Source organism: Melanostigma gelatinosum (genome assembly GCF_949748355.1).
Source record: "Melanostigma gelatinosum genome assembly, chromosome: 7".
Classification (NCBI taxonomy): domain Eukaryota; kingdom Metazoa; phylum Chordata; class Actinopteri; order Perciformes; family Zoarcidae; genus Melanostigma; species Melanostigma gelatinosum.
This window is the reverse complement of record NC_136640.1, coordinates 18,516,527-18,543,770: the sequence shown is the minus strand read 5'-3', so window position 1 is coordinate 18,543,770 and position 27,244 is coordinate 18,516,527. Positions and strand designations below refer to the sequence as shown.

Genomic DNA, 27,244 nt, shown 5'->3' with positions numbered 1-27,244 from the left:
ACTCGCCAACCAGACGAAGCAATCTGGACTCTTGATGAGAGAGGGTCTGAGACCACATATGCCCCTGTGATCAGAGGCTATATAGAGTCAGTGAGTCTCTTTTCTCTCGTCTTGTTAAGAAGAAAAAGAACATCTTTGAAGGTCACTTTCTGTGATTCTTACACAGTGCACTCAGCAGGATGCCACAGTTCTCTGAGAGTTACATTCCAGGCTGAAATAAGTGGCAACACAGGAATGTAAATTCCAGCACAAAATATCCTCGAGCATGCATCACAGATTGGTTAAATATGAGAATGTGGACTATTCGAGGGTGTGTGCTGAATGTGTTTCTTTACTCGGCAATTATACCGACCTGGAAGAGAGCTGATGAATCAATTCTGAAACCATCTGACGCAGGTTGTCTCACTAGAGTTAAAGCGCCGGGGTCATCCACTGCCAGGAAGGCATCGAAAGCTACATTGCCAAATGACCGGGCCTGGGTCTCTGGCTGGGCCTTGTCCTGAAGTGAGAGGATGACACAGGGAGGAATATTTAGCTTTGAATGGACACAAAGAACATGACGAGATGCACTTTTGTTACTTACAATTGTCTTGAATCTGTAGAGTAGTGATGGAGCATCAGCCAGACAGCCAAACTCAAAGTTGGTGGGGTTGTATTTAGGGACATACCCATCAGCACCAGTACACAGGAACACTTTCTCTATGCTACAGATAAAGGAGTCGCCCAAGTTCTGCACCGGATCCACCATTACTCTTCCGTAAATCGTGTCCCCTGAGGGAAGAGAAATACAGTTTTAATCACTGCAAAACACATAACATTGATGGTTTAGTTGAAAGTTTGTAATATGTACACTGATGAAGATTTCTCAAATGATTTTATTTTGCTCAGACAACAGCAGTGAGAACAACATTAAAACACCAGCAAGTCATTCTTGGCAACAAGAGTGTTGTGGGTTTTTTTCCCCTTAATGAGCCGCTTCCGCTTCCCATGCTCACTTGGACAGCAGCTTCAAGGACGTTTCACAAACTTTCAAGATGTTGTTTCGAAAAATCAAACCCAGGCTCTTGTAATAAGTTTTGTGAGAAGACATGAAAGTGGTGAAAATTATACTAAATCGAGGCCTCATTTCCATTTAAATTGTATGCTGTTGGGACAGGGAATGATGGGGAACATTTCTGCTAAATCTACAGAAATACTCATCACACAGGGGTTTACTTTTGATCTGTAGAATGATCTGTAGAAGTCCAAGGAGCTCGGTAATGAAATACATTTACAGCCATCCATACAATTTCATTAACTATGAAGCCCTGTTTGTTTATGTATGTCTATGTATGTATTTTCTGACTGCATGTTATGGCCTTACCTTGTGAGAAGGCAGTGTCGGTCTCCTGTCCGAAACCCATGGAGCCGTCTGAGAGCCAGAGCGTCCGCTTAGAAAGTAAGATCATCTGCGTGTTCAGACTGAACTCAGCCGCCACAGGGTCGCTAACCTACAAACACATGGAAGATAGACAAACACGCACAAACCACAGCAAAGCAAAGTCAACAAATATAGACACAAGATTTAAAAAAATGTTTATCCTAGTAATCACAGCATTTCTGTACAGTACATATGTTATTCTATTGCATGTAATTGTCACTGGGACATCTAATTTGAATTTTGATGGGGTTTTATCTTTATTTCTGGCATTTTATGGAAAAATCTATGAATAAATTTGGCCAGCTTTGCTACTATCAGTGGAGATGGTGTGTTGATGCTGTGGCTGGTTACACGTTGGCATCAGCATCAGGAGCTGGACTCAGCACTGCAGGTGCAGCTAAATGGATTAAAAGGGAGATGTTGATTGGAGATTTGTTGCTCTCAGTGTAAGTGAGAAGAGTTTTTATGAGTACTTGATTAGATGGCGTGAACCAGGAGGTAGTTTTCTCTTAGAGATCTCAAGAGATGGGATGACAAATTGAGGCAAGAAACTAAATGACTGAATAGGAGCCAAGATGTTTGGCTTACATGAAGTAATGAATCTTGATTTAACTTTCACAAAGATCCATAGGCCCATGCTTTATCTGGTTTGCCATGCATGTAGATCACACCGGTCATGGGATCAATTTCCCCAGAATCACAGGTTTAAGGGGGCGTGGCCTGGGGAACAAAGGGAAGAGAATTGTTTGGGGTGGCGAGACAGGAAATGTATTTTTTGTGGTAGGTGGAGGAGTAATATAGGAGCCAGGCAGCCTTCAGTCTAGAGGGGGACATTTAGTCCCGTTTTATGGCTGTTTCTCATCGATCTGAAGTCAACAAGGAAATCAATGTGATTCTAAGACCATAACTATTGAGCAGAGTCAAGGCCAGAGCAGCCAATCCCCAATACAGCATCCTGTAAATTCACTTTGTTTGTTTTTTAAATTAGTTTCTTTTTCTGATTTATATATTGGCGTCCAGAAGGGAGGACATTTTATTCCTCTGACATTTTGGTTGGATTGTGTGGTCTTGTTTAACGGGGACTTTTGAGTAGGGCAAACATTGTGGACATGGTTATTCTCATGTGAAGCATACATTCCAGTGTCCTTTTAGAGCATTCTTTTGTTAGTTTCCTCTTTTAACCAGGTCTCCTGCTCTCACAGTGGCTCTCAAAATGCATTTGTGACGAGGCTTCAAACTAGAACTGACTAAGCTGAAGACTAAGGTGCTATTTAAATGCAAGTCATGTTTTTTGCTGACAAATCTTTCTCACTCAATGAACCTTTCCATTTTTTCCAGTTTGATTTTAGACAAGGTGAGGTGACCTGCTGAAAGCGGATGTCCATGTCGAAGGTAAGCGGCTCTCTGGGAGTGCAGACAGGAGGGATGGTGTACTCCAGGCTGGGAGGGGACGTGCAGGGGACCAGCTTCACTGTGTACGTGCCAGAATAGTCGCGCACCTGAGAAGGGAAAATATGTTTACAGTAAGAATGAGGTGTGAAAACAATTAAACTGGAGAACAAAATGTTTACTCACAGCAAAATCAGACACATATGTCCACTGCTGGATGGGCTGGTTGTAGGTTGGCTCATTCCTCACAAGACTGAGGTTAAAGGTCAAACCAGGGTGGTCGGGACACATGACCATGGAGGTCAGTGGTGAAGCTGATGGAAAAAATACATCAATTAAAGTATTTGCAGCATGCTCAGTGGACAATTGAAATACTTAGAAAAATAAAAAAAAGACTAACTGAGACAAATACTGTAATATCAATTTTAACTAATTATGAATGATATAAAAATAGATGGCAGTTTAGCTTGAAATAAAGTTTAATTTAAACTATAAAGCAGCATCATATATCACATCCAATGTATAAAACTACTGTACTCTTCTATATGACATACTGTACCTGGATGTGCAAACACAAACAAGCCTCTGAATCGAGCTTCGGTGCGGAAGTTGACTACTAGTCGTCCCTGGCCATTTATACGCATGCTGGTTGGGTACAGGGCACCTACAAGGACAATCACAGACCTCAATTGTTATTTGGCCATTTATTTGCAATCCCATCTTAAGACACATTTTAAGTAGTCCTCAATTTTTATATCGCATACTACTGATCAAGTCTTACCTTGTAGTTCAGCCTCCGGTGGGCTACCTATACCATCCCTCCATAAGATGGCAGTGTCGTAAACAAAAGTGAGCCTGAGCTCTGACTGTAAATCAAAGTGCTGCCATCCTCCTGCTCCCACGGGGGAATGGAAGACATAGGACACATGGAGCGGTACTCGTAGGGTGACATAGGACTGGACCAGATTCAACACCTGCAGTGAAAACCAACATGTTGTGTAAAAGCAAATCACGTAAATCATACTTCAAAGATTAATATATTCCTGTTGTAGAGGTATCGGGAGGAAAACATCAAAACACCCTGAATAAAGTGCATGTACAATACCTCTGGAGACGATGAACACTATTTTATCAATATGGCTGATTTAAACACGTTCTGCTCTGAATAGTGCTTCAGACAGTCCACAGATTGATCAGACATGGCAATGCATGTATCAAGGAACTCAAAGCATACTCTTCTGAGAAATCAAGGCTGTAACATTAACTTCAAGTAGTTTTATGGCTGTAATTGAATGTATTCTCTAAGTGGTCATGGACTCTTAACCATTACAGATGAAATACTGCAATTTGTATATTTTCAACTAAATCAATTTAAAACATTTAAATTGATTTTAACATTATATAGTGCTGTTGTTGGTTAACATAAAAAACAGAATGCACTGCATTTACATTAGTTGGAGGTATTGGATTACTCCAAACTTCCCCCCTCTAAAAGAGCTGTCCTAAAATGGTCAAAGGATTCCAACTGGTGAAAATCCTCAGAGGGAGCGCTCTCTGGTATCTGCACTTTCCTGTGACCTGTGAGAGGTACCTGCCTGCACTGGCTCTGTGTTCATGTGGAAACGTGCCTACGCCTCTGGGCGCTGAAAGCTCATGCCCATGATTTGCAGAATGGCCAATGTGACACATCCTGCTGGGCCTAATAGATTCCTATGGTCTTGTTAAGCTGGGCACTAAGCCATACACTGTGACATGACACTGCCCCCGGCCTGCACAGCCTGTGCTCAGACTGCCTGCCCACCTAGAGGAGCAATCGGGCCACGGGGCACCGACAAATAAAGGCAGATTATTTTCCCATTGATCCTGCCTGACATATCTCGAAACAGAACTGGCGACGCCTCGGTTTATGCATCTACATACCGCCGTTTGCTCTGTTCAGTAACCATAGCAACAACATCCACATACGGTGCCGTACAAGACCTGAATGTATGCCACTCTGCCACTTGATGGAAAGACGACAGGGAAAAGAACAGAGGTTGCATTGCTATACGTGTTTTCTTCAGAATAAAATCCATTTAGTTAGTTCTCACCATTTAATGCAAAGTGTGCATTTATTTGACCTTAAGGTAAAGTTTGTATTGCTGACGGCAGTCTTCTTACTTTCAAAACAGGTTTATTACTGCCACGTTCTCGTTTACATCGTGTGGCTGCAGGCAACAAAGTTCCACTTTGGCTGTTATCACCATGGGTGATGCCTTTGTTACTAAATAAACCTGAAGCAATGTAAAATGAGAAACTCTCATTAAAAAAAACGAACCAAGATACCTAAATATATTTGCGAGTGCTGTAGGGATTTAATTAATAATCCTCAGTCGGGAGTGTGGAGGAGGTTTTAACCATGATGTGCCTCATGCACTGTTACAGCCTTTCTTTATCAACACTCTACCTTAATTAACTGCAAGCCAACTAACTGTATGCTTCCAAGGTGAATGCAAATATTGAGGGCTGCGATGCATGTATGCCAGGAGAACAAAGAGGGGTTTAATATTTCCTCCTTCCAGCTCCACAACAGCTGCTGCTACAAAGAGCACATTGCACACATAGCAATACAGATGAACACAGATTTTTACGAGGCTGCTGGCTATTGACTTGTCACTTTAAGAAGATAAATAATCGGTCTAGGAGTTAAAGGGAGCAGAGTGTCGGGTTAGTCATTACTATAAAGGTTAACACGGGTCTCTAGACAATAATGGATGACTTCTACAGGCTGGTATTTACTTTAGGATCTTTAAGGGAAAACCGAGCAGGCAAACAGAGTTTTAATATGCCTTGAAATGATTACTTATGATTGAAAATCCAGGAGGATTTTAAAATTAAAATGGACAGAACAGACCAGTAATTGCTATGTCCACATTCCTATCCTCAAGGGAGTCTGCTGCTTTATTGAACCGACTCCTTGCTCCTCATGTCTAGGGATGACAAAAAGGGTCAGAGGTGAGCTGAAGCTCAAAGGTGGGGCTGCTTTACCTGTCCATCAGTCCCAATGGTGCCTCCACAGTCACTGAGCAGCTCAGACATGTCATAGTAGCTGGTGAATTCCCACAAACATGCTTCCAAGTTGAGGTTTCTGTAGAATCGCAGTGTACTGGATCCCCTAAGGGAAGTGCTGTATTGGTAAGACGACGTCTCGCCAATCACTTCTGGATTTTTGGTGGCTTCAGTAATGAAGCCGTAGCGAGTCTTGACCTCAGCGTGATCCAACAAATTGGAGCAGCGATGGTTGCCAACACGGGTACCGTCTGGGCTCAGCGTGAGCTCAAAGTTGGACAGGGCTCGGGTGGACACTACAGGTAACATACCTGAGAGATGATACACATATAGCAGTCGGAGAGTGGAAGCATATCAATGTTAGATTCACAAATTAGGGAAAACGAACTAAAGTAGCCCGTAATTTAAAGACTGGTTGAAACAACCTGCATCTGGTTGATATTTGTACTGATGAAAATGATTTTATACATGCAATCTGCTGTTCTTACCATCAATGTGGGGCATGGTGACAGTTAGTTTGATGAGGTTGGGGTGGTCCGTGTCTTCTGTTCCAGTGTACCGCAGCTTGGCAGAGAAGGGCTCGGCCCCAACTGTGCCTGCAACACGAGGCTGGCACATTCCTGCAACCAAGCAATACACAAACAAACATCAAACGTTTTGTTTTCCTACCAATCCTCCACAAGAAATTATTTTATGTTTCAGTTTTCTGTCCGAGCAAGGACAGCAAGTACTGCAGTGGGAGGGCAAAATGCATCGCATTGAGCCATTTCCACGAGAGAGACTAAACATTTCAAGCGAGAGAATGAGCTGCACTCACCCTCGTCCATGCTGATGGACACTATGGGGCTACTGAGCTCCAGACCCTCATCCCCGTTAGAGTTCACGCCCCTTGCGGCACACTGGACCCTGGAACCTGCCTGAAAGTAGACTGAATCCAGAGTGATGAGCTTGGAGGAGGTGAAGAAGGTGTCAAAGTCTACTTCCCTCATAGAGCTTGTGACGCCATCGAGGCTGGTGGGGGCGCTAACGAGCCAACGATAATGAGTTAGGGTGTTGTTGATGTTCTCGCTCACACAGATGGAGCCTGTCTTGTCATAGTCTGGGTACTTGGGGTTACAGGCCTGGAAAAGGGAGAGAAGAAATGCTTGGGTAAAGCACCCAAAAACCACTGCAGCAGCCAAAGTAATTCTGTATACTCCTGATGAGCCTTCAAGGTAGCTGATAATTGAGCGAAGTCTGCACATCTGCTCGATACTACCTCATTAACAGTATGTACCGGTTACTGTACTGACAGAGAGTCTTGCTAAGGGAATCATTAGCAGAGTAAATGACTGAAAAGTATGCCACTAAGTATTCATTGCAGTTGGGACATACAGTGACACAAATGACAGGGTATCCGGCTACAGGGGGAGAGTCACTAGTCCGGTCGACATCATCGTAATGCAACAGAGAAACCACTCTGGGAACCGAGGGGAAGGTCACGTCCGCCATGCTGTTGGTCTCCTCGATATAGATGATAGCTTTGCTCATCTGTTGATTGACACGACACGCAAGGGTAATTAAGAGGATGTTAATGGAGAAGGTAGCTACACACTTGACAGTTAAATCATGTTCATTAAGCTTGGTTTTCACCTTTGTCTCTGCCACCATGTTCTCATCAGGCTTCAGGTGGACAGTGAACGCCTCCCTCATTTCTCTGACACTGTCATATAAAATTTCCACCTCCACATAGTGCTGTGTGTCACCCTCTTTGAACACAATTTCTGCAGACAAAGTAGAGATTTGAAAAATATTTTCATAGCAAATTTCAAATGAATTCTGTTCTGATAAAAGCGCCTTGCGGTGTTATTTACCCTCAGATATGGGATGGTAGTCCTCCCCAGACGTAGCAGATCCATCCTTGGTGTGAACTCGGACGACAGAGACCTTGGAGGTGTCCCCAACACGCAGCACTGGGATCTTTACCACAGACACCTGGCCACTTTCCTTCGGTTCATTCACACTAAATTTGGTCTCTCCAAACCTAATAATTGCCTCTGAGAAAGCATGAAATATAGTTTCAATCATGGTAGTAAACTGTGACTAACATTACAGCATACCACATATTAAAACCCACGTGTGCAACTTTCAGAATTTATTTTCCCAGGTGGTAATATCATAAAAGACTGCAGCAACACACAGACTAAACCATACCATTGGGATGATTCAAACAATGTTAAATATTCTGCACATGGCGGCATTTAAACAGAACTCATTCTAAGGAAGAACATGTAAGAACAAAACAAAGCATTCTTACTGTCTGCCTCGTCTTTTATCTTGACGAGTGTTTCATTCTGCCCTCCAATAGATGCTCCGAATGGAGATTCACTCTTGGGGCTTCCCAACACAAGTCGGAGCTCTTCTTCTTCCTCATGTTCTGTGTCATCAACTAGCACCAGTACACAAGGTTTTTCAATCTCTCCTGAAAAAGTGGAAAAGATATTGAGCGACTGCATTATGTCCTTTTAATTGTTTTTAAAAGTAAACTAACACAAACCATGGAAAGGCATGTGTGCTAGGTTTTATTACGCCACCTGGTAAGAAGGTGATGAGGGAACCATCTGTGTTGGGCCTCTCATTGAAGTCCATCATGACCTGGGCTGTCCCCTGCCGGCTGTAACAGCGAACTGTGGACTTGTAGCTGATATCTCCACTACGGTAAACAGTAGTGGAGATCTGCCCTGAGTTCTCATTGCCCACATACACAGCATCACGGAACTGCACCTTTGGCACTGGAACAACATTACCAAACCCATAAATCATTATCAGAAATACAGTAAAAACACAAGAACAACCATTTGAATAAGTTTTAATTACAACCAAGATTGTCACTCACAGTCTGAAATGGAATCATTGATGAGGATGCTAGCCTTACTCGGCTCCCCGAGGATCCCATTCATTGGCATCCGGAGAACCAGTTCAAACTTCTCTAGCCCCTCCAGCACCGGCTGGCCCAGGTCATCCAGGATGGTCACACGAAACGTCTGCATGGTGACCCCCGGTGCGAAGTCCAGATTCCGACTGATCCCAACGTAATCCACACCAGCTGCTCCACAACACAATATAGGTCAGGAATGTTTCAAAGAATATAGCGCTTATGGGATATAGTGAAGATATGAAGACAAATGGACTACAGCACTTGATCTTATTATAACAGCATGTTCTCATGTTACTTCATAATTCATTCGTGGATGTCAGGCAGTGAGCGAGATGAAAGGATATACCCTGTGTGCTGACAAAATGACGCTTTCTATCTCGTAGTCGATAGGCATGAACAGTTGGAATTCATTGCGTGATTAAAGGAGATCTGCAAGAAACTGGATATCTCCCCGAGCGCAAACAGGTTATTCATTTGCCATTCTATGAAGAGTCTGAGTGTTGAGCGCTCACCCTTTGCCCGCAGGCTTTTCTCATGTACTTATGACCAGTTATGTGCATAAGTGTGAGCTTGCATATCTACCATGCTGCGATTCGTTCCTAGTAATTACGGATATAACGCAGGCAAGGGCAGAGATGTTGAGCATCTGTGCAAGGGGGAGAAGCCTGCCTGGGGGAAGGACATAATAGAGGTTGTAGGAAAGGCTTAAGGACATAGCGACCAGTCTTAGAATCCAAAGCGGATATATATCAGATGGCCTCAAGGCAAGGGCCTAACAGAAAAAAGTCCTAACTTCTCTCCCCCTGACCTAAAACAATGTTTACATTCCACAGGTCATCCACCCAACATATCCAGCTTTAACATCACCATTGACTCTTGAGCTCAGGAAAACAAAGAGTGACAGGACGATGACTTAAGTCGACTGTTTTCTGTGGCTTGCATTTCTCTAAGCACTAACTAGCTAAAGCTGTCAGAGAAAGGCGCCTCGCAGGGACACGTACCCTCAGCTGAGACAGGATCTGTCTTTCTGGAGCGCACTGTGACGGTTCCTCCTTTGGAGAGATCAGTCCCCGTCCTCCATACCTGCACCTCCACAAAGCCATCACTCTCATCCACGTGGTAGTCTGTGTTGCCAAAGTAGAAGATGGGAGCTGGGAAGAACAACAGATGAAGGAAATGAGGAAAAGCACACAGGAGGATGAAATACATCATCATCTTTTATCTGTTTCACAACAGGATACTTGAATGCCTGCTGTAATTGTTGAGTTGAATCTGTAATAGCTAGCATAACCTGCCTCTGATTACAGGAGAAATTGCAGGAACGTTTCCATTGAAACACCAGCAGGTAGTCAACACTGTAATTGTCGCCCTTAAACAACACTTTCTAACTTCCTGGAATGATGTTTAGGGGGGATTTCTAAATTTGTATTCACTCTAATCCTAAACAACAAAAAGCAACCTGGAGGCAGAAGTTCCTGGTTTTGTTGTGGATGAGCCTGGTGGTGAAGTTGACTTTGATAGTGATGGGTCTGAGAGGCAGACAGGAGGCCTGACAGGAGGTCTGGGGGATGTAGAGCTCAATGTGCCAGCCCAGGCCTGCCTGACTGCAATTAGTGTTTCTCTGAGCTGAGATTCCTCTGTAGCTAAACTCACCCACTAATATTCTATTTAACCCGTTCGGCGTCTGTTTTCTCTCATGTCATGCTGTTTGCAGAATGGTTGCTAAATGACCTGGCACTCTGTATATTTGGTGCAGTGCCATTACAAAGAGACTTATTTATGGATTCAAACTGCAGGGAGTCAGTCATAGTCGATTAGAATAATACAGAAATAACCTGAGGGGCCACAAGCTGAAACCAATCCAAGGAAGCAGTTTTTACCTACTTACAAAATACATACATCAGAATCAGAATCAGAATCAGAACCGCTTATTGCCATTGTATGTTGAACATACAAGGAATTTGACATGACGGGAGGTGCGTAACATTTAAGAACAATCAACAACAATCAACAATGCAAAGTAGAAACAAATTAAATTTACAGAAAATATAAGATAAAGCAAAATATAAAATAAAGTGGAATATAAGATAAAGTGAAATATAAAATAAAGTGGAATATAAGATAAAGTGAAATATAAACTAAAGTAAAGTCGAGTGCACAAAATTACATTCTCATAATTGATCAAAAAAACACATTTTTTTAGGATAACGAATGGGAACAAGCCAATACTGAACACTAAAAACCTTGTGCTTTAGAAAGCAACTGTGACCAAATAATGAATAAATTAAGTGAATGACGACAGCCATGGGCAGAGTTGTGGTTTCCATGACAATGGAACTCTGCACCTACAAAATGATACTTAGCCGTTTCTCATCACACAGTACGAGGTAAAAGGGAGAGCGGGGAAGTGGAACTGGGTGATAAATGCTTTGAACAAAAACATATCCGTACTGTTGTAACTGCATGATGATTATGTTATCTAATAAAACCAAAATACAAGGGCAAACAAATAGATTCACTGCCAAGAGTGCTGCAAGGCACAATTACATATCAAGAAAAATATGCTTATTATTTTGCACTGTATAATTATTGTTCAAAGTAATCTGAGTCTCAGATGATATTGTATATTTTGAGGTTGTCTGCTTTGCCAGTAGCAGCTCTATATTAACAAGATAAGACACGTTCTAAAAGGGAAATAGTCTTTTTAGGCAAAGCCTTGGGATTTGTGGTTCTCAGAGGAGCCTTCTCTGTGGTTGGAATAATATTTCATCTAGGAGCAAGCAAAGGACAGAAAACTTTTATGCTTTAATCTGTCCTGAGAGCACAGTCAGGACAATGAGTGCTGCATCAAGAGGCTTGCAGCTGCCAGCATTTCTCCCCACAGAGAAACCAAACAAAGATGGTTGTGGCTGCCTGCACTGGGTCCCCAACAGGAGGGGTAATCGGATCTACTAGGTTGGCAGCCAGGAACTTGGGCCCTGTTGTACTAGTCCAGAAATCAGATAAGGGTTGTGAAGCAGATGACGAGCTTCAAAGAGCTACGGCCCATTAACTGAAAGGTAAACCCCTGGCTCCATCAGCCCAGCCAGCAGCACCATTCTACGGCACACAGCACATCTCAGGTTACCTGGATGTAAGTGGAGATGATCCAGATTTAAACCTGCCTATTGTGTAAAATGATGTAAGGTGTGTAAACTTTCATTCATTAAAAAAACAATGCATTTGACTGATTTAATATAGTTATTACATACATTTTACTAGTATTGTCATTAATTGTTGCTTAACCACATGGTGTCCTTCGAAATTAAAAATATAAAACATCGGTCAGAAACTAGAGAGCCTTACGTATAATCACTATGTCTGTAAATCTGTTGTGCAATATGCCAAAAATAACAAAGGCATACAATACTATAAAATAAGAGGCACAAAGAGAGACATGGGCATCCCTAAGGGGACTGTTACACTCCCACTGACTGCTTGATTCCACTTGAACTTTGCATGACATTCCCACAGCGCTGAGTGGCTTCTCTAATGGTGAGATTCAATTGGGCCCTGTCAAATGTTTCTCTGCCCACTGTGTGCTCTGCAAATCTCTCTCCTTCAGCAAAAGTATACAAAAGAAGCTCCACACTCAATACAGACAAATCTACAACTTTAATTGTTGACAACTGTGAGAAACATTCACATTTTTGAGTTTCAGTGTGTTATGGCTGCTGTTTAGCGCCTCTCTGCTTAAGTACTTTGGACATCTGTTTGTATCAGAATGAATGAAAATCCAGGTGAGACATAATGACAGGGTTAGTGTGTTCCCCCTTGATTTACCCCCATCCAGGATATACTGCACACGCACGGGACCCGCCCATCTTTAAAACAGCTCATAATCACACCTTTAGAACCAAGACTATGAATACACGAGTGAAGTCCTGCTGTACAAGCATTCTTATGTCTTACAGCCCCCAACCACCAAAACATTTTCCCGGATGCAGAGTCAATATCAAACAGCAATTATCTCTGCAAGAAAAGACAAGTTTCTCCAAACCCATAGTAGCCAAGAGTGGAAACTGAAAGGGTGTGGACGTTTATGTGCAGATGGTCTGCCCCAAGAAATAGCACATATTCTGAGGATAGCAGCTGTGCATACTGTAAAATGCCTGAACAGCTTGTACACTTTACAGTCTTTGTTGCCAAGTTGCCAGAAAATGTACCTTTTATACAGAAAAAAAGGTAAAACATAAGTCATGTCCCTGTTGTAAAAAGTAGCCAACTGTCAACATTAGCAATAGCTAATGTTGACAGTTGGAAGAAGGCCAGTACTCAATTATTGTGCTTTGCATAACATTTAATAATGTACAACATTTGTTTTTGAATGAGTTTCTTGTTGACCCAAATATTTAAATGGGAGACCCCCCAGTGGGATCTTCTCGACTTTGATTCTACTTTGTGTCTGATATCAGTTGCCAACAAAGGCAGAAATATCAATTCCTGTGCCATGTAAGTCTGCTGGTTTTCATGTCAAACAAAGCTGATTTTAATTACTCGCTCTCTGCAGGTTAAGGTGTGCTAATTAGTGAAATGAATGTTTTGGTTGGAAAGAGCCTTCTCTTCCATGGCAACATTTCTACAAAACTGGTTATTATTGCAGTAAACTTCAACTTATTTAGTTGTCAAAGCTATAAACATTCTCAATTTAGATTCCCATAAATTGTCAGATTAACATCACACATTTGGCAGACAATAGGCGCTCCTTGTACGTGCTTGTACCCATGTAGGTGGCCAAGACTGTGTGTTTGCACGGAGCAGGGAGTGCACACATGTGTGCCCTGTGGCTTCTAATTTCATCACATTGTGCTACTCTGGTTTGCCTGGCTTGAATAGAAGACATATTGCTGACATGCATTTTTGCTGATATCAGTAGATTGTGTTTCTAAGAACTATGAGCCCAAGGCTCGGTGTAGCTGCTGAAAGCCCTCCTGAGCCCCAGCATAGACCTCTCACAGGCAGGGACAGGTGCTCGCCCATGCACCGACTCCTTCCTTCCATGTACACCCAGTGCACAGCTACCGCTGCAAGAGGGATGACAAAGAAGGATGTGATGCCCCCATTTGCCTCCCTTCCATATATACTGGAGGGGAGTTAGGAACCTGGAGTATGTACTTAAATCTAATACCAAGACAGTACAGCTGAACTTAAGAGTGTGAATGAATACCCTGCTGCCATTTTACCCTTCCAGACAGGAGATTAGTCTTCTTCTGCTTGCCTCAGAGCTATTTACCATTTACTTCACCATCAGTACTCAAGCCATTCATTATCACCTCCTTCTGGGAGATATGAAGGCTTGGCACCACCGTATTTTTCCCCGCTCTTCACGCTCCATTTATTCAGTGGATGCAGGCAACCTAAACACCCCCAGCACCTAATCCAATTCACACTTTGGAGGTGTTGCTGCACAAACTATACACACATTCTGTGTGTGCGTGTGTCTGTGTGTGCATGTGTGTTCAGGCAGTCAATTTGATGTCTTGTGTCGGTATAAAAAGGAGCCAAGCTGTCGGACAACAGCTTCAGGCATTGTTTCTCTCAGTGTCACATTGACATTCTTGACAACAGTAAACATCACAATTTCCACAATAACAATAAAATCTAAACAAAGAATGTTTCCAGGAACGGAGGCTGTATTCTGGCCTTTACAATTATGGCACCTGTGTGAGTGCGGAGCTTTCTGACAGCCGATATGCACAAGTAGATTTTGATTGTCACTCAGACACCCTGACAAAGCCAGAGCCAAGAAAAACATGATTACAGATAGAGCAGGAATAAATGGGTACAGACTGTTGGTTGTCAGTCCGAGTCGAGTTAATCCTAAAAAGCACTGAGCATTCTTTTCTCCTGTTTCTGTGTGATAATGCACTGAGCCAGAGGATCCCTAATGTACACAAATGCATGCCAGGAAATCTGAAATATGCAGAGCGAGAATATTTCTAGTATATTTTATAATGAATTTACTTTTCAAGCCCCACAAATTGGATTACTCAGGCAAGTCATTGTTTATAACATTGCACGATGGCTGATTCTCAATAAACCAGGGGCAATCATGAAAATAGAGTGTACATTCCCACACTATGAAAACGCAGTAATGCATGAACATAAATATGCTAATTATTAGTAACAGGAAACTCTGCCCCAGTAAATAACTACTTTCTTAAACAGTTAAGCCTTTGCCTTTGTTCTTCTGAGACTACTTCCAAAGAATTCTTCAAATTGGCTTATAATATAATCAAGTACTTTCTAATATATATATGCTTTGTTTGTCAGTCCCCATGTTTCTTAAACAGCTTTCACCCTCATCCTAAATAGAAATGCAAACAACAGTATGTGACAGAGTCAGACATTCATAGTATGACATTAATCGATAACGTCTCCAATCAATGAGCTGTCTGGCAGTTGTAGAGTCATGGATAACTTGTTAGAGTCAGAGTCATCCGTAAAGACAGTGACACTGTGGAAATGTAATAGTTGTAGAGGTAAATTCCAATTGAAGAGTGTGAAGCACACTGAATGTTGTAAGGACAGACTGGTGTACATCCTATTAAAAACCTGTGTCTCAGCAGCTGCCTTGGCAGACTGGAGTCAATACCCAGGAGCAGTGGAGGTCAAAAGGCCCTGTACTAACTCTCAGGTTACACCGGATGGTGCTACAGTAAGAAAACATTCCAACCACGTAACCTCCTCTTTCCTCAAACTGGTCAAATTCACTTGAAGTGTGTGTGTGCTTTGAGTCCCACAGGAGTAGAGGAGGAGAATAACCTGTTACACAGTCTGAAAACTGCTGCTGCAGTAGCCTCAAAGACAAGACCTCCTCAGCACAGGATGGATGGATGATTCACATCCTTAGCTCTATCGTTGATGTCTGAATACTTGCTTAAGCACTGGAGATTATTCACTAATTGATGTGATTATTTCAGCAGTCGTCATGTTTAGCGGAAAAGGTGCGAGCAGGAGCATCGTCACAGACAAGCGCCACACATTTCATTTTACGTTGGAGATTCATTAGCTAGCAGGATCAGCGCTATGCTGTACTCAAATCATGATATTTTTACAATTCACATTAAATCCTGTGACGCTTTTCGGCAACATGTACAGTACTATGAAATAGGAGGGCCTCAGTGACAACAACTTAAAATACATGCAAAAAATGAATAATTTTCCAATGGTCATGAATTTACTTCACTACTTAAACCAAGACTTTAGATAACATAATGAATGAATTGAATATTGCATCATCACCCCAATTATGTAGCTTCAAATGGGTTTTGATTCAAGGAAAAAAAGACGATTTTGCAATCATGTCGGAGTTTTCAGTTCTAGTGTTGGCTGCCTGCGATCACAGAGTCTTGACTTCAGAGCAGTGCTTCCGGAGATCGTCAGAGCGATAGGGAACCTGAGGAATGGCGTCAGGTGTCGGGGAACAAAGAGGCGTCAGGAAGATCTGGGAGACTACTATCAGTCCTCTAGTCTCAGCCTGCAGATATACGAGATAAAGACTTCGTCTCCAGGAAGGAGGCTCGCGCACTCACGCATCCCGAGAAGTTGTCAGGCAAGCACAAACACACACCGAAAGAAATTCACACTCAAATACACATTTTATATGCACAACAATGTTTCTGTTAGTCTGTCTGCCCACCTTCCTAACTGTTCGAATGTCTCTCTTTGGATCAATTCAGCAAAAAATACTGCACATACAAAGCCTTTTTTAAAACAAATTTTCAGTTATTGTCGAAGTGCTTATCCATTACAAATACATTAACACCGCCGTCTAAATCAGATAAAAGCCCTTCTAACCAAGAAACAAATTCACTCTGCCTTTTCTTGAGGCTTTAATCACGATTGAAAAACCTTTGAAAGTGAAAGGAACAAAAAGACTTATCTCTAAATGGCACAAAGGTGTTCAACAAGCGATGCCGTTTCATTTCTTGAACCCGAACAGACTATTTGACACCGTATTGCATTCCATTTTACAGTTATGATCAGTGAAATGTCATCTTACCGTCTTCCATATCAGGGATGATTGTGATTCGAGCTGCGGGGAACTCTGAGCCCAGACGGCCCCCCATAGGCATACTGAGGGTGACATTGAAGCTTTCCTCATCTTCATACAGGGAGTCATCAATGATCACCACCCGGCAGGATTTCTCCACCTCTCCCTTGTCGAAGCGCAGGATGCTGTGATGGTCCTCAGGCCTGGAGATGTAATCAGAGTAGGAGAGCACTCTGGTGGGGATGGTGCCCGTGGCCGAAACTGAGTGGGAAGAAAACAGAATTACAGAAAGCAAAGTTAATCATCCACACTATGTCACAATACAAAATATACTTTTTTTTCCCACATAAAAATCAATACAAAAATATGATTTTCCTTTTTAAATAGTTTTTTCCATTAACAACGTTTACATGCATCACTGAAATACTACCTTAGGCTGATATGACTAGAAATGACTCGCTTCACTTTGAAGTTTACCCCTAAAGTTTCCCCACACAGTTCTTGCGTTACCTTGCTGAGTGTAGCAGATGACCATCAGCTCCAGACTGACATCTCCACTCCTGTGCACTGGGATAAGCAGCTCACCAATGTCCTCCTCTATGTTGTATGTGGCTGAGCGTATGAACACTGTTGACTCTGTGTATGAGAAAAATGAACATGCATCAGACATAGTGCGTTAGAATACGTTCAATTCTATCAGACTTCTGTAGGATCGGTGGTGTAGTGGTCGTTGATGAGGTGGGGTTACTACTAGGTAGATGGGTAGGTTGCAGACGAAGAAGTGGGTCTACTCTCCGAAGAGGTGGGTATACCCTGCCCTTCACTACACTGTTTATGATCAGTTGTCTGGTAAAGTGAATGTGATAATTCGAATATCAGGTGAATCAAATTGAAAAATGAAGAAGCGATGAAGAAAAGGGAAAAGCTTTCAAAACATCAAATCATGTGTGACATTATTTGCATAAGTAACATTTGACACAGGCTTGCAGCTTACACACAATGACAGCTCTCATTACGCTCTGCTTCCATCATGTTTATTTAAAAGCCACTGTTTACTGTTTGTTTATCTGCAGCAATATTACAACCCGGAGTCGGCTTACACTGATACACAGAGAGACGTGCATGAGGAAAATGTTATCTGTCAGACAATGCTGATTCTGAAAAGAAGGAGTCCTTAAGGGAATTAGAATTACAAATCTGTGTCTCACACACTTTAATCTAAAAAGGTTCACAAAAATAGGCTTGAATGAAAAACGTGTGTTAATTCTGTCTGCAAGCAGAGACAAGTTCAACTTTTTTTTTTTTTTTCTACTCAACAGTTTTACTGGCAGCTTTCCATCCCTTTGTATCCTTCCTTCTATGAGCTGCATATGACAACCAGGAAGGTAATGAGCTTGCAACATTTCGGCTATGAAACAAAAGAGCTCAGACAGAGGCTTTGTCTCCCTCTCAGTGAGCGGTGTGTTCACCCACATTAACACGGTGTTGGTAAGTCAACAGATCTTAACCTGACGTCCTCTCCCTCCCTAAAGACAAAGCAAGCAATTGCATGGGATGTTGTGGCCACTGTTCCCTTCTTGTTTCAAACACTAAGCTGTTTTCAGCCTGAGCTGGTGTGAGATAATTTATTTTTCACAGCTTCATGGTGGCAGCCCCGAGGCTATTCCATCGTTCTGCTCTCAGTGAAAAGCAACGCAAAATGTATTTTTATGAGCCTTAAGAGTTTGTTTGACCTTGAGAGGCCAAAACACATGAAATCTTTCGGAACCATAAACAGTATAATGATATGATAATATACACATGGCTGTTGCAAGACAATGTCTGTTACAGGAATAAAGAAACGAAAATGGAGAGATAGCCGCCAGTTTTGTTGATTTCCCTCTGGAGACTGATGTTCTGTGAAACAAAGTTCCAACTAAACATGTTAATCCGTATACATTATTGACAGCAAATTCTTCCTTTTCACCCAATGAAGTCCTATGAGATGAGGAGGAGCAGTATCCATATTTATACTGTGCAGTTATCTATCTCAGCTCGATCCCAGTCAAGCTGTTTTCAGTCACACCGTTAATCTGTTCTCGTAGAGCTCATTTCAGATGCAAGGGAGGTGAGCGTGGTTATATCCATATGTCCTTTTGACGTTGTTTATCTACACTTGTGGAAAGAAAACACTGCCCATGAATATGGTTTGCTTTTTATTCATTATGTAGCTATTTACATTTAAAGTTGCGTTCAAGATGTTGTTATTTCCTCTCAGCATTCAGTTTCCATGTGAATGAATTCTGTATTCAAAATGTCATGTTCGCTGATGTCCTTGGGCAGATGGAGAGAAGCATTTTCTTAAATTTGAATTTCAGCTGAGATACACATTTAGTTACTCTGCCAGATCTGTAAAATGCAATGCATTCCTTTAGATGTAGCCTAATTATATGACTTGTCTATCATTTTGTTTTATCTGCTTTCCCTAAAAACGCATTACCTCAGTTCTTTCTCTTTCTTTATGTTTTTTTTCATGTTCTAACCCACAGAGAAAGCTCTTGTACTGTGTTATTTGTTGTTGGCCCTTCAAGTAGCCAACGAGTGTATTATGGGTGTGCCGGCCATTGACGCTGCACCCCCTATTCAAAATATGACTGACATCTTTGTCCCCTCTTCAATGAATTTCTTTCTGTATGATTGTTGACCATCCATGCAAAATGATGTCACATAATTTACTGTTAGACATGTGACATCAAACGCCCAACAATATTTCACAAAGTTGGAAAATGTTTGGCTGTCAAACTCCATTGTAGCTCCACCTGGAGTGTTTCATTGTCAGGCAACAAAGCCCGAACATGCAAAAAAAGTAAGGGGCCTTGCCAATATATATATATATATTTTTTTTTAAATGAATGTATTTAATCTCACTAAAACTAAGCACAATCAAGATTGTAAGCAAGATAGTTAAATGTAGACATTTATCATTACTGACCATCATCAGGGTCCAGGATCTCCACAGTGGCAATCTCTGGGAATTCAAGGGCTGCCATCACTGGCTCAGACAGAACGATTTGGAAGGTCTCTGACACTTCGTACTCGCTATCTGACAGGATCCGCACCTTCCAGGTGGCTGTGGTCTGGCCTGGGTTGAACTGCACCTGTTTCTGAGATTTCCCCCGAAAGTCTTTGTCCTTTTGTGCAGTGCCATCCGTGGTGCCTATACCTTAGAAAGGACGTGGGAAAAAAATTGGTTATTATTATAATCAGGTAGCATCTGCTTGCATCAGGCATGTCAGAGAATGTATAACTTTGGTCAGGTTTTCATACCAACAACCATTAATATTAATGTTTCATACCTATCTTTTAATAAACATATTTCTGTGTAACGTATGTCCATTCTGTGCATCCTGATATCTGTGTGACCATGAATGGTCACAGTTGCACAGATTGTATCTTTATACAATTAAACAACAGTATTTCCGAGAAAATGTCAGGTCCCAGTTGGTCTAACCCGACAATATCTGCCCATCTCCCCCAGTGTGTTTCCAATGGCCATGGTGGGAACAAAGCCAATTACTGCTCATGTCAGCCTAGTCTCAGCAGCAGTGATTGGAGGCTGACTTGCAATGTCTGACCTTCAGCATGTGAGCTGTTTGATGGGGCCTACAGTCACTATCGCTGTGAAACTGGCAGGATTCATGTTGAGCGGGAACACTGAAGCTGGTGAAATGTCACACAGTCTCTCCATTGTCTTTGTTATCTGGCCACACAACAAGCAGCAGGGGTCTGGCACTAAATAGAGAGAACATAACCGCAAACCCAACGGCAATCCTATTGGCTTCCATACATGTAGAATTCATTATTACTGTATAAATGAAGCACTAGTAGAAGCATGAATAACTGAAACTTAAAAAAAATGCTGTTTGTTTACAACTGAGGGAAGAAGAAAGAGAAGAGAAAAAACTGAAATATCACATCAGGACTACGCAAGATCTTCAAAAGACCACAGATTGAGAAATGCATGAGTTTGGGCTTTTAAGAAAATGACCATTCTGTTCTTTGATGAAAATAAAAAGTGGGCTTTGATATGCAAGTACAGACGGAAGGAAAAGGCCCCCGCACATATGTGGTGAGATAAAGCGGTAAAGTTCAATGGAGCTCGAAAAATCAGCAGTCTTCAAAGAGTAGCTAGGAGAGGAGAGAGTAAGGTTTGCTCCAAACCATCTCCTGCACAATGCCTGGATTGGGTAGCCCGGATCACAGCAGCTACTCTGAGGGTTCGCGGCAGGTGGGTTCTCTGTAGCCTCCAAACTGGTGACACCTGTACATGTGCACATTGACCAGTGAAGTAGCAGCCCACATGTGGGCTCCTCTGATCAGGGTTCACTCAGGCGGGGCTGGGCAAGAAGAGATATCCCCAGTCTTCATGAGAAGGCACTGGCCAGGGATCAGTTACTATCTCATCGCAACACTGAGGCAGATGGATGGCTTGAATTGTCAGGCTGCTGGTGGCCTGCAAACATGCCTTTTCTGCTTTTGCAAACTCCAAATGATTACTGTGAGAAAGAAATGAATAATCAGTGTTTTGGTTTATTTACGTTACTGGGACAGGATATTGCACTGTTTTTAGCAGTGTACCTGCAGGGGGAATGCTGCTGAGATGTTTTTAAAGTATGTATGACAAAAATAATCCGTCCAAAATATGTATTTCTTAGGTAACATGTTTCTTACTAAAAAAACAATGTTACTTATTGAAGTGTTCTTTTACTTTCTGTAGATTTTAATATACTCAGGTCACATCCCAAGCCAAAAACTGCTTCTGTTGCTTTCAGTTAGGTCAGCAAATGTTTTTCTTGGTAAGAAATTGAAAAATATGTATTTCCAAAGCCATTTGATAGGATTGACAGAAAAAAGAACAGAGTGGTGTGTGATCAAAGAAGCAATGCCTGAGGATGTAAACATGTCTTACTATCATGGGAAATTGACAAAATATGTCACAATTCATGCATTTAGAAAGACAAACTGTATTGCTACTTTGAAGGCTCTGTAAAATAAAATGGTACTGACTTGAAAAAATAAATAAATTGCAGCTTCTTTTGTGTGCTTTCCATCACCGGTATGGAGAGGTACATCAGCCTCCCTCATCCATTATCATTCCCCTCCATGCTTTCCCCCTCAATCATAAGAAAACTGCACTATGAAAAGCGATGGTTTGGACTTGAAAGCACACAACAGTCATTTTGAACATTTTGAAAATTCAAGGCATGTTTTCTCTGGGCACTGAACACAGAGTGCATCCAAAGTTCAATGTAGCGCTTCTTTAATCTAAAATGCAACCATGAATAAAACAGTAGCGATGCTCTCGGAAACCAAAACAAAGGACTATTATGTGATTGTTTGACCGAGCTCCTTACACAATATACATTTTGTTGTTTAATATTAATTTGCAAATCACACAGGCATTTCAGTTGATTTTTCTTTTGTTTTGGTCGCAACACAAACAACACTATTTAAATCACAGCAATTTACTTCTCACTGTGGATTATTATCAACTATATCTGCCTGTAGATCTCTAGAGTGTTTTTTTAAACTGTGTTAAGAGTCATTGTCTGTTTAGTAAAATCCCTCGACTAACATTTGGAATGGCGCCTTTCCATGGACACCAACTTTGAGTGACCTTTCTCATGTGGTCCCTGAGGGATTGTCCCGTGCTTTTGTCCGATTGAAACGTAAATACTGGTCGGAGAAGTCAGGTGAAAGGTCATGACCTGTGTGACCTTAAAGGGTGTCTAGGTCAGCCTTAGAGTTGTCCTGAAATATATAAGTCTGCGTGAAGTTGTGTCTGTGTGCTGTGTTTGTTTTTCATTTTGTTTGTTTCTTTGTCTGTATGAACTTTAGCTTTCAGGATACCTGAGAAGAATCAGCAGATTCAGTGAAATGTTGTGGTAAATACATCGTTAGGCAAAGCAACAACTGAGTAGTTTTTGGTGTGGATGCAGGAATATATTAAGTCTTTATACTACAACACAAACAAATATGCATATGTTGTTATCATCCACTTACCTTCATGAATAGAATATGGCACATGTATCTCATGGTCCTTTTTTAATTTGTCACTTCTACCTTTTATTCTGTAGTATCTAGTCAATATTTTTTCTTTACTAAATATTACATTCATGTATTTATTTACTGACTCATTCATTTCTTATTTTTTCAGATCAACATTTTTCCATTAAAATTAAAGGCGGTTTCTGCTTACTAACGAATGAAGTCTCCCCCAGGTAGCCCCGACGTTTCAGCACCACTTCCAGGAACTTGACCTCTTCGTCCACCATGTAGTGTTCCTTCTCTAAAGAGATCCAAGCCCAGTTCAAACGGAACTGCTGGTTCTTCAGTTTGTTGCCTCCTGCAAACAGATACAGTTGATCAAGTTAAAGAAACTTAAAATAGCTCCATAGAACTCATCACAGTAAGGGAAAACACAGAAGAAAGGTCAGATAGCCTCTCTGGGACGTAACAATCTATTCAATAATAACGTTTGGGAAGATTAACATAGCTTTTTGTTTCTGGGCTGGCACAGGAATTTTTAATTCCCCTTATTAGAAGATTTCTTGGTTACCCTTAGGACTTGACTTTTAAACTCTTTTCCAGCACTCAGTGGAAGGTAGGAGGGGTGCACAGCCCTTATGCTGAGGGAATGGAGTTTGTGCGTCTAATTGCTTCATTTCATAATTAAGATAAGATTAAGTTTCTGAATCCTGTCTGAACTGGGTTATGTCATCCTTGCCTTTTGAACTGGGATTCAAAGGCCGAGGCTAAGGAGGGCATCACTGCTACCATTATGGCTGGAAAGACTCAAAGCAGATCCACTTACACAGGCATCAAACACACACAGGTTCACAAACACTGACAAAAGTAGTGCAAAGATGTACCCACACTGGGTCATACTCAAACCACACCACACTTTAATTTTATTTCAATTTCCAGAGCACTGACTGGCAGTCTAAATAATTATCCACTGATTCCTAGAAATCTACATGAATGCATCCACCAGGCTGCATAGTGAGAGCTTGTGCCTGCTGCTGTATTGGATCGGAAGGATGAGATACAGATGACTGAGCCACTAAACATCTGGCGGGTACTGAAAGTTGTGTAATAAAAGTGAAACCGCTGGGAGGCAGCAGGGACATTGTTCGGAGTGTTCCTGGTGTTTATGTTAGGCCCGACTGAGAGTCTCTACCCCACCCCACCCCAGTCGTAAATCTGTTACGTCCAGCTGACCGCTCCGCTGTGTCCATTTCCTTCCTCGATGGGCACGGTGAGACCTATACACATTCACCCTGGGTGTTTTATTATTTGTGAGGGTGTAAGCATTTACAACTTTGTGTGTCTGAGTGTGTGTGTGTGTGAAATATTCTCTGCACCTGTTCAAAGCTCTTTTACTTGGTCTGACAGTGTACATATTTCGGCGTGTAATAATTGGGTCTTAATGCCTGGACATCGATGCTTTTAGACAATATTGTGCCATAACTGGAACAAAACGTCAGTGTGATGCACAAGGACAAAGGGGAACTCAAATTGCTTCCCTCCATCTCATACAAAGCCAACAACTCAGTTCAATCATTTAGCTGAATAAATGTTCACTGATCCATAATGAACACAAGGAGTCACTTTGATGTATTCTACTTTACAGACAGACTGACTGAAGTTGTGAAAACTAAGCATTTAGTGAGATGCAGAAGAAATATGACTTTCCATAATTGATCTTTGCAGTTCTGGTTACCTGCACTAATGGGCTTTATCAAAAATGCTTGAAAGAGGAAGAATACAGAAGATGGAGACTGATGTTCCTTGAACATTGTAGATCCATTCAGAGTGAACTCCAGACAGACTCGGTGATGCAAACACCGAGCTGTAATTGGGACAAAAGGCTGCAGAAACTGTGAAGCTTGAGCAGAAATGATACGAGAAACTGCTCTGTTTTTCTCTCCTGCAAAATGAACAGTTTGAATCATTTAGTTGTATACGTTTCATGAAATTCTCATGAACACAGAATTACTTTATCTCTTGGAAAATAGGCAACACTGCAGCAATGTTAATGCATCCCTGGCTTTAGAGTTGCATTCCACTAAAGGATGTGTTAAAAGCAACAAATATAGAAAATGCGGAGGTTAACTTACTTTATTATATCAACTGAAATCAGAGACTCTCAAAACATGTTTTGTTTTTCTTATTCATGAAAATGTCTCAAGTGATACATGGTACACCTCATACATTCTTGAGGTGTTCCACAGTGTAGGATTAACGCTTCCTGTGTGTTCCACATCATTCTTCTGGAGACAGGTGACCTGTGTATGACAGGACCTCCCTACTCCATTTGGATTAAAGCCAGCTGCATGGCACGCATGCCACCGGTAAACACTGCGTGTGTGATCTCTGAGTCGAGAAGGAGACCGTTCTCCACTGAGGTAATGGAAACAGAGAAGGTCTTGGCTATTTATGTAATTTCACACTTTGGCATAGACTTTGAAATAGCCAGGACACGGCTGATACACTTGATCTCAAGCGTAATTCGAGAAAATGGAGAATATAATCATCTCTCTAAAATCAAACACTCAGGTAGGGACATTTTAGAGCTGTGTATGGTTTGGATTTATCCCAAGTAACGTATACATTTCAATAAAAGCATGAAATGGTTCTGTTTTGAATAATTATTTCAATGAAAGAAACAGCCTACACATCAAGGTAAGCGTCAAAGAGGCAGCTCTCCCTTTCAACATGAATCACGTTAAACACATGTCTGCTTTCAACAGTACTCACTCACATGAAGTGCCTCTATTAATTATACATTTTTCACATCTGGCAAGATCTGAGGAGGATACATCCAGCAGCGCTTTCAAATTTCAGAAAAATAATGTATGTTCACAGTTTATACAACATGCAATCGCACCATGACATGAGCAAATATTGAGTTGCGGAGGCCGTTAAGTGCCCGCAAAGCTGTAGTGTGGCCTTCAGGGAGCTGGGGAGTGGAGGTGCTCGTTTCCAAAGCACCACTTCACTCCTCCAGATTTCTTTCTAATTAAGATAAGCATAAGTTGGAGTAAGTCTACTTCAAAGAAGCCCCAAGGAAAACACCAGAGTTAATCTTTAACCGGCACTTAGAGCAGTGAGACAGAATTTAGTGAACAATATCGGTATCTCTTATGTTGGGGTCTTTGCACTGCTGTGCATTTTCATACAGAAACGTACATCATAAGCAGTGAATACATCGCATGAGCTAAGGTATATGAACTTTATATTGGACTGTATTTTACACAATGTCCACATTCTCATTAAAACCATGTGGTTATAGCAGGAGTCCTACAAATTCCAGTAGTTAGTCATCTGAATTCATTCACTGAATTAGTTGACTGCCTGCCTGCACTCTGTCTTGTTGGTTTCTAGTAAACTTTTTAGCACTCGCGACGAGGAAAGGGAAGGAAATCCGTTGTATCACACCCTCTCTATGGTGAATATGAGTTGTATATGAACCTTTAAAGATGTTTTGTGCAGTTCATGTGGCTGCACTTCTAAACACAAGTTCTGTTCGCTTACATACTGGATGTGTGTTGAGGGACAAAAGCCTTTTGAGAGAGGCCAAAGAATGTGAGAGACTGGACTGTGCCAACTTAGTGCCCCTGTCTCCTCCCAGAATACATGTGGCAGACAGCCCTTATTTGGTCACCGTGACGCATCGTGGGGCCACGATGCCCCATGGACTCTCGCCTGTTCGTTCAACCAGGCAGACAGACAGGCGGCCCTTTGCCCACAGAGCCAGCACCACACTGATTAGGCAGGATATATTGGGATAAGCCTGTGAACCCTGTTCAATAGACAGAATACATCTAAAAATACTTCATGATCACATACTGCAAATGGACTTTGTGGGCTAATAGTTTCCATGATCTGCAATAACAGTGTTTTACTGTAGCATTAAAGACGTCAAATAAAACTATAGAGATAAATGAACAAGTATACAGGACCTGCAAAGGCCAGCGAGTTTAGTTTAGTTGTATGCTTGTGATTCACAAAGAGTCCTTTCAAATAGTATTAAAACGGACCACACAGGAAGATAAAGCCATGGGAGCTTCTTATTTGACCTTGTTTTTATTTCACAATAAAGGCATTACATCTGAATACTGGTGAAGTATAACCATTTTAGCACAACTCTTAGGCTGCAGTCAAGGGAGATGGGAGGCGCAAGCTATTAATACACTTTTAATTTGACTGTCATATATGGGGGGAAATTGTAATGATAGGTTGCTGCCAAAATCAGGTTTCACACCTGTAGTGGGAGCCACAGAGATTTAAGCACCTTGTTTTAGCCAATTCACTCATAATAATTACAATTTATCAAAGCCAGAGAAACTTTATCGAACTGTTATTATTCGTCTTAAGTAAACAGCAAAAATGT

At 41.7% G+C, this 27,244-nt stretch overlaps 1 protein-coding gene across 1 annotated transcript in view; it reads right to left on the bottom strand.

The window, feature by feature from the left end:
* Positions 1–27,244, bottom strand: part of frem2b (FRAS1 related extracellular matrix 2b) — a gene marked incomplete at its 5' end in the record, with an annotated part of 48,042 nt that overhangs the window by 2,533 nt on the left and 18,265 nt on the right. Inside the window, 21 exons of the mRNA XM_079271893.1 lie at positions 353–499; positions 584–771; positions 1,364–1,490; positions 2,785–2,919; positions 2,996–3,123; positions 3,369–3,473; positions 3,591–3,783; positions 5,837–6,168; positions 6,346–6,477; positions 6,675–6,978; positions 7,232–7,387; positions 7,490–7,620; positions 7,711–7,893; positions 8,154–8,318; positions 8,431–8,628; positions 8,733–8,942; positions 9,776–9,925; positions 16,819–17,070; positions 17,320–17,445; positions 19,781–20,011; positions 23,048–23,194. Coding sequence (XP_079128019.1) covers positions 353–499; positions 584–771; positions 1,364–1,490; positions 2,785–2,919; positions 2,996–3,123; positions 3,369–3,473; positions 3,591–3,783; positions 5,837–6,168; positions 6,346–6,477; positions 6,675–6,978; positions 7,232–7,387; positions 7,490–7,620; positions 7,711–7,893; positions 8,154–8,318; positions 8,431–8,628; positions 8,733–8,942; positions 9,776–9,925; positions 16,819–17,070; positions 17,320–17,445; positions 19,781–20,011; positions 23,048–23,194 — 3,740 coding nt within the window. The remainder of the gene's footprint in view (positions 1–352; positions 500–583; positions 772–1,363; positions 1,491–2,784; positions 2,920–2,995; positions 3,124–3,368; positions 3,474–3,590; positions 3,784–5,836; positions 6,169–6,345; positions 6,478–6,674; positions 6,979–7,231; positions 7,388–7,489; positions 7,621–7,710; positions 7,894–8,153; positions 8,319–8,430; positions 8,629–8,732; positions 8,943–9,775; positions 9,926–16,818; positions 17,071–17,319; positions 17,446–19,780; positions 20,012–23,047; positions 23,195–27,244) is intronic.